At 35.7% G+C, this 8,168-nt stretch overlaps 1 protein-coding gene across 1 annotated transcript in view; it reads left to right on the forward strand.

The window, feature by feature from the left end:
- Nucleotides 1-8,168, forward strand: part of LOC106882533 (inter-alpha-trypsin inhibitor heavy chain H3) — a 53,541-nt gene that overhangs the window by 22,124 nt on the left and 23,249 nt on the right. The window contains exons 3-5 of the mRNA XM_014933249.2: nt 3,074-3,184; nt 5,029-5,279; nt 6,150-6,292. Coding sequence (XP_014788735.1) covers nt 3,074-3,184; nt 5,029-5,279; nt 6,150-6,292 — 505 coding nt within the window. The remainder of the gene's footprint in view (nt 1-3,073; nt 3,185-5,028; nt 5,280-6,149; nt 6,293-8,168) is intronic.

Raw genomic sequence — 8,168 nt, forward strand, 5'->3', positions numbered from 1 at the left:
TATATGCAATTTTCAAAAGTTTCGTGTGTGAAGAAACTTTGAGAAAGAAATGTGTGAGAAAAAAAAAAAAGCTGTTGCATTGTAACTGTAACTTTAAAAATGTTCAGGTCCTGTTACACAACGTGCCACACAATCGGTGATAGTCAATTCAGGAGGACGTAATTTAGTTGGTCAAACGACTGAGATACCGTCGACACTATACGTACAGTCAGTCGACTGCCGCCATGTTGGACCACCATTATCTGACGCACATACATAGTATATGTGTTTTATTTATACGTGAACTTTGCTTTGAGATAGCGTCCACGGAAAGCTCTCTGCACAACGCTGATTGTGCTGGACCAAGCGAGACAACTTGCCTGGTACGGGATATTATGTATTCTTTAACACTCGGAGTCATGTAGAGAGCATTCCCTGGACGTGGACACTATCCTGCAGTAAATTTGTCATATAAACAAAACACAGTGTCTGCGCGATCGAGTTTACATTACTTTAAATGCATTATATGTGAGTGTATCAGGAACGTACCACCTGGGTAGGTAAAGTCGGCAGTACCTACTCTGAATACTATAGATCGATAGTAGCATTTACCTTCGATGGCAAAATATGCATCTAATTCAATAAGATTATGAAGGTTACTCTGATTACCATGCATAAAATGCAAAATATCTTATTATTTTGTAGATTAGTTCGGGATAATCCACCCCTGCCTTTCAATCTCAGTATTGAAACTACGTTTAGTACTGCTGTAGTACACATGCTGCGTACATTCCTACAGCAATATTTTCTTTACGCTCTTTAAAGGCAGCAGAGGTAATTCTGCCTCCAACTCAGTCGCGCGCCTGTATTTCGCTTATTCTTTTACGTGTATTACTACATAAACGTCACCAACTGCCTACCCTGAGTAATTACTGGCGGCACGTGCCTGGTGTGTATGTGAGGTGTATGTGTATGGGTGGTTAGTTGGGTTTGTGTATTTATATGTTTATATATACCTATCTTTCTATCTATCTATCTATCTATCTACCTATCATATACGGGGTCTGATCAGTAAGTATCCAGACTGTTGCAAAAGAAACGGAGCAAAAGCACTCAGAGTAAAGCCGTTTAGCATAGATATATAAACCCCCCTCTCTACACATACACTTATATTTGTCTGCGGAGGAAGCGTTTCGATTGTCTCGTATGAAACAAAGCAAACTTGTAACGATAATAATTTGAAGATTGAAACTCACTGTCTCCTTTACGTAAGCGTCACTGTGTTCGTTGTGAATTAATCATTTGATTAAAAACTTCATATATATATATATATATATATATATATATATATATATATATATATATACATACATACGTGCATACATACATACATGCATACATACATACATGAATAAATATATAAATATATGCACACAAATACACACACACACATATACGATTGCGTTTGATTATTCATTCAATTTGCTTTGATATTAATACGTATCTTCCCCCTTGCTTAGAGAAAGCCTCTTATGAAATTAATTAATAGCATTTTCGAGTGTTACTGAAACAATGGCTTGTCAGTATTTAGAATAACAAATTCCGGGGAAAAAAGAAACAAAAACGATTATAAGATACATTTTGACGTGTTTGATGTTGAAATATGTTAATGTTTTGCGAGTAGCTCCTTCAGAAGACTAGAAGAATTTTTAGCAGAGATAATAATTCCAGCATTATAAATGATTTCTAAATGGCTTTTGTAGAAACAATTGAGAAAATCTTAACCTTTGTAGTTATTGGGGTGAAGTATGAGCTGAGAGAACAAAAGGCTTTTATTTTTGTATTTTGCCTCACAATAGAAACAATATCTATATATGTTCTTCAGCATTCTTTAAAACTGATAATATATTTCCAGTTACACACACATCAGCAAATGTATTTTGTTGCTGTTTACATAGAATAATAGAAGTTCCAACAGAACTTTGAACTCCTAGATCATTTTCCGTCAGTCATGAAGAACATTTACGCAGAAACAGGTGTCTGACTGTCCGATGACGTAATTCAGAGCAAGCCTCGTTCTATGAGACAAAAACAGTAAATGTTTCCCAACGTTTAAGTGTACACGAACTTGTTGAATACAAAAGTACATGCGTTTAATTTAATCGTTTCTGCACAGTGTGCTTATAAATTATATATACATATATGTGTGTGTGCGTATATGTTTGTGTGGATATATATATATATATATATATATATATATATATATATATATACATGTAAATATTCATGTATGTATGTACATTGCGAATAGATATGGATAAAGTATCCAGACGGTTACGTTCAAGCACTTCGTTATAATCCAAGAAATAGCTAACAGCATCGAGTGACAAAGAGCACCTAGGATTACCTGAAGTTGGCAATCCCATGTATTTCATCCGATGAGTTAATACCGGGTTCGCTTTGCTAGATTATAAATAATTTACTGAATATATACCCAAGACAATTACAATGAATATGAAGGTTAATTGTAAGTGTCATATATATATATATATAAAGGAATACAAAACATGGAACAAGAACGCAAAACATCTAGAGAGTTAGATGATATAAATAAAGGGACAAGAAAAAACAAAGATGGGTCATTCGTAGTTTTCTTTCCTCAGTCGAGTTCCAGATTATCTTTGCAATTTCGGCTGGTCATACTCGAGATTGCTCCAATCTAGCCAGCTCCAAGGAAAAACTAAGCTAAGAGCACTAGATTCCTTGGAAGAAAGCAGCGAATGTATACGAAAACAAGAACGGAAAAAATAAACGGAGAAATGGTACACAAGTACAAATGCAAATAGCAGGACGATGCGTCTATGTGCATGTCTGCCGAATAGGTGAGTTTATATATCAGTAATAGTTGTCTTAATTTGATAATGCAGTAAAGAACTTTATCAATCTTGTGTTTACAGGCTCGTTGTAATTGATGTGAAAGAAGTAAGTATAATAAACTGAGAGTATTGATCATAGATTGATAACATTAGAAAGTCTTCTCTGAAATAAAATGTTCTAATTCCTACAAATACAACTATTCTGTCATTTTAACTAGGGTAATTGATGGAGAGGAATATGCAGGAGAAGTAAAAGAAAAAGAGCAAGCCAAAAAGGCGTACGAAAAGGCCAAGAAAAGAGGACAAAGTGCTGGTCATGTCGCTCAAAAGTAAGTAAATACACACAAAATGTTCTCCATATTACTTTTTTATTAACCTGGAAATGTCTTTCCATTTTTCGGTAATTATATAATTTCAGGTATATATTCTTCGTATGTGTAGGCGCAATGGCCCAGTGGTTAGGGCAGCGGACTCGCGGTCATAGGATCACGGTTTCGATTCCCAGACCGAACCTTGCGAGTGCTTATTGAGCGAAAACACTTTAAGCTCCACGAGGCTCCGGCAGGGGATGGTGGCGAACACTGCTGTATACTTTCACCACAACTTTCTCTTACTTTCTATTTCTGTTGTGCCTGTAATTCAAAGGGTCAACCTTGTCACACTGTGTCTCGCTGAATATCTCCGAGAACTACGTTAAGGGTACACGTGTTTGTGGAGTGCTCAGCCACTTGCACGTTAATTTCACGTTAATAAGCGACGGAGGGCCAAAAACAACAACATTCTTCGTATTCTTCTCTTCATATTGGATTGATTAAAAATTTTTTTTATTATAATTGAATAGTCTTACTAGGTACAGTGTAACAGTAGTTAGCTCTGACTAGGTATGTCTGCGAGATAGGTTCGAGTTTTAGTTGCGTCACCCATAATGTTTTTCGGAAAAACAACCGTTAACAATTACCATTTATTTTCTCCTTTGAACCCAATAGCACTGGCCATTAGTTGACAGATATATTGAATTACGAAAAGTCGATGAAGCAAATCATTCAATTTATCATACTTGCGTAAGATAACTCAGTTTTCTTCGATTGATAGATTGTTTGCTTGATTGATTGCCAGACGGTTAATAATGTTGTTAAAATAATCATTAGATCGTAATAATCATTTTGTTGCAAGAGTAAATTATATTATTTCAAGTAAATTTATGATGTAATTTTTTATAACTTCATCTTAAGATGGAACATTTATTCTCTAACTGCCAATTATTTCTTAGAAACGAGATTGGACATTGGTATACTCTATCAATAGTAAGTGGCAACTCGGTCGACTTTTAAATAATGAATACATGGTTCGAATCAAGCCAGTGATTTCATTTATTTCTCTTTTGTATGTGTAAGCATATAAGAGTTCCTAATCGGTGCTTACAATATTTTGTGCATAACATTTCCCATGTCACTTAATTGACATTTTATTTCCATTTACAGTTTGAACTTATGAACTCAAATTGTATAATAAAAAAATATTTCAAACTTTGTTGTTTACGTGAAACTCACATCACAGATATTTGGGAAGTTTTCTTAACTCACATTTTTGATTACCCTAATAATAGAATATCATCAAATATGTTTACTAGTGTGCAATTAGGATGATCTGTGTTAATATTGGCTTCAAATTTTTGACACAAGATGAGCAATTGCTCGAAAGGATTACATCGACCCCAGTTGGGGTTAACTGGTACTTATTTTACCGATCACGAAAAGGATGAAAGGCAAAGTTGACCCCCAACGGCGTTTCAAACCCCAAACGTAAAGTCAGAAGAAATGCCACTATGCTTTTTGACTCGCGCGGTAACGATTCTACTAGCACACCGTCTTATGAACTGTTTTAACATTAATTATATATAAGGCGGGGACATGGCAGAATCTTGAGCACACCTGGCAAAATGCTTAACGATATTTCGTCCGTCTTTACGTTCTGAGTTCAAATCCTGCCGAGGTCGACTTTGCCTTTCATCCTTTCGGTCTCGATAAAATCAGTACCAGTAATTGACTTCCACTGCCCCACTGAACTTGTTGGCCTTGTGCCAAAAATTGAAAATGATATTACGTGTATGTATCTAATTAAAACAACGATAGCATGACTAAAACAACCATTATCGTTTTGCATAAATTTTCAGACCTCGAGAAGCAAACAAGTTCAAGGTTGACATAAATGTTGCTGCATTGAAAGAAGTAAAGTTTACACTCAGATATCAAGAATTACTGAAAAGAAAGTTTGGCATTTATGAACATGCAGTTTATGTGGACCCAGTTACTCCAGTGGACGATTTTCTGATCGAAGTTTTCCTTGCAGAATCAAAGGAGATCAGCTATTTGCAAGTCCCACCATTGAGACCCATCGACCCAACCATTGTGTTTAACGAGACAGGTATCAAAACGCGACTTTTATTATATTTAACTGATCTTTTATCAATGAATAGTATTAATGAGTTTAGAGAGAGCAGATTTTTATAGTGATGAAATACCGGATAAAAGTGCAAGAGGCCGTTGGTTCTAATTAACCTACTTAGAAGAATCAAAGTTGCCCTAGATGAGACACCTGATGCATATAGAGAATCTAAGTTCCACGATACTATGCTTTACAGAAAGCTGAACTTGGAAAAGCACAAAGAGGGAAGTAGAAACTCGTTGACAAGAATGTTATTGATTGAGACTGCTTGATCGGAAAACAAATGCAGAGGGCTACAGAGGAAGGAAGAAAAACTGTAGAGGCAAATTCGGTAAATCAACAGAAAAAAAGGAGAAGTTAGAGCAAGAACCTGAATATTTGGGTTGCTAACAATATTCTGTAATATTCCTACGGTTATACTTGTCCTGGCTTCTATGATCTGCAGTCTCACAAACGATTGAAATATTTTTGTCGAGGTTTCTTCATTGTATTTGGAAAAAGATTTCCTGCTGCCAAATCACACTCAATTGTGAGTGATCGCCCGGAAAGAGAGTGGGGAGAGAGGGGGAGAGAAAGAAAGTGAAAGAGAAAGAGAATGTGTGTGTGTGCGCGCGTGTGTGTGTGTGTGTGTGTGTGTGTGTGTACGAGTGTAGAAAAGCAGTGACGTAGGTGTGAGTTACTCAAATATTTATACAATACATTTATATGACATTTAAACTAGTTCATTTTTCAGTTTGCTAGCGGTAATAAAATAATAGTAAAATAAACAAACCAAAGGAATTAATTAATCCATCGAACATTGCAATATTTTCTGTTATTCCTGCTTCAATATCGTATTTATCTGTTTAGGAAAAACTAATCCAGATGCTGAAATTTCTCGTCCATCATTAAAGTCAGCTAAAATTCTGTACAAACCGAAAGCAAACGTAAGTGGTGTGTTCGTCATCAAATATGATGTTGATCGTCGAGAAAAGTTCAACGGAGATATAATGGTAAGTGCAACGAAAGTCTGAAGCTATGATGAATGAAGAATGTATTCTAGTGTATATACGGTGTCTAAAAATACGTACTTTGAGTTGTGACCGTAAATTTCAGAGTTGCTTTGTCATATTCCTTTTTTATAAGTTACAGTTATTTTTTATCCAGTTTAAAATGCGTTGACGCTAGTAATTCTCATGATTGCATAAGCAGGAAATATAGCGATTACATGAAAAATAAGTAAATTATTGATTAGAATGTATTTTTGTGAAGATATATTTTCCAGACACACTGGCAACGTCCAGATTTTGTATCCCCTGTGTGTGTGTCTGAGGGTTTTGTTTTTATTTATTTGTATTGAAAACAATCCGAGAATTCTTTAATTTACAGGAAATAGTGTCTTCAGTAAGCAAAGAAACTGAAGCAAATTACACATTAGTAGAAAAATAAAACCAGTTTATTGCTTATTATTAGCAGCGTCGGTAGAGTGCCCGACTATATGACTGGTATTTGAATATATTCTTTAGATTCTTAATTCAAGTAATTTTAGTGAAAGCTTAGTTATTCTTTCTTCAATGCCGATGAAATAACCACCACTCGGTTCGAGCGTCAGAAAAATATTTTGTGTTATCTGTTACGGCTATTTATGTTTACTGTTGAAATCCTACTGTTGTCGACTTTGCCTTCCATTCTACGGGATCGATAAATTAAATTACCGTTTAAGTACTGGAGTCAATGCAATCGACAAGCTTCCTCCCAAAATTTTACGCTTCGTGTCTTAATCAGAAATTATTTCAAAAAGGTGGCGAGCCGGCAGAATCGTTAGCACGCTGCACAGAATGCTTCGTAACATTTCGTCAACCTTTACATTCTGAGTTCAAATTCTGTTCAGGTCGACTTTGCTTTTCATCCTTTTTGAGGTCGATAAAATATGTAGCAGTTGAGTACTTGGGCCGATGTAATTAACTTTTCCCTAAACTATAAAATACACCTGAGTGGCTCAATCTTGACCTCTCCATTCTTGATTATTTAAACTCAGTAATAATTCAATGACACTATTTGGCTAGAAGTAGTGGCGGAGGTGGTTATACTATTCGTGACGGTGTTAGTTGCATGGTGGTGGCGATGGTGGTCGTAGTAAATCCAACATACAATCGAATGAACCAGCTGAGATTCTCCAACATGACATAAAATAAACGTTTGGAGAAAATAAATTTAAAACAGAGGAGACCAGATTATTCTAACAGATACAAAACTACGCCTCATTAGATTGAACATAGCGTCACAACAGAAACCATATAATGCTCCATTGCCTAAAACACAATAGCCTACTTAAGATCAAATAGCATTTAGATCGATACAGATTCAACATATCGTCATGCTAGATATAATACAACGTCTCGATGCATATAACAAAGCGTGATATAAGCGAAGCAATAACGTAATTGATACGCCACTAAAATGAATTTTTTTTTTTCAGTATGAAGTATTATACATTATTATAGTTTTGCTAAAAAACAAAAACTTCAAACAAAACAATGTGTATTACTTTCTTACTGGTTTCAGTCATTGGACTACGGCCATGTAAGGGGATTACATTTAAGAGTATTAAACGGTCGTATCTGTCTCGGTACTTACTTCCAGCAGCTACCTTATCGTACCAGCATTTATCTTTTCTGAACCAGAGATAATTTGCAGCTTTGATGTGAAACGATGTCACTCGACACCAGTTTGCAGCTTCAAACAAACAAACAACATAAAATCAAAGTCAGATACATGCATACACACCCACCCATACACCCTACACACATACACACACACATACACACACACACATACACACACACACACACACACACACACACACACACACACACACACACACACACA

This window comes from Octopus bimaculoides, chromosome 15 (genome assembly GCF_001194135.2).
Source record: "Octopus bimaculoides isolate UCB-OBI-ISO-001 chromosome 15, ASM119413v2, whole genome shotgun sequence".
Classification (NCBI taxonomy): Eukaryota; Metazoa; Mollusca; class Cephalopoda; order Octopoda; family Octopodidae; genus Octopus; species Octopus bimaculoides.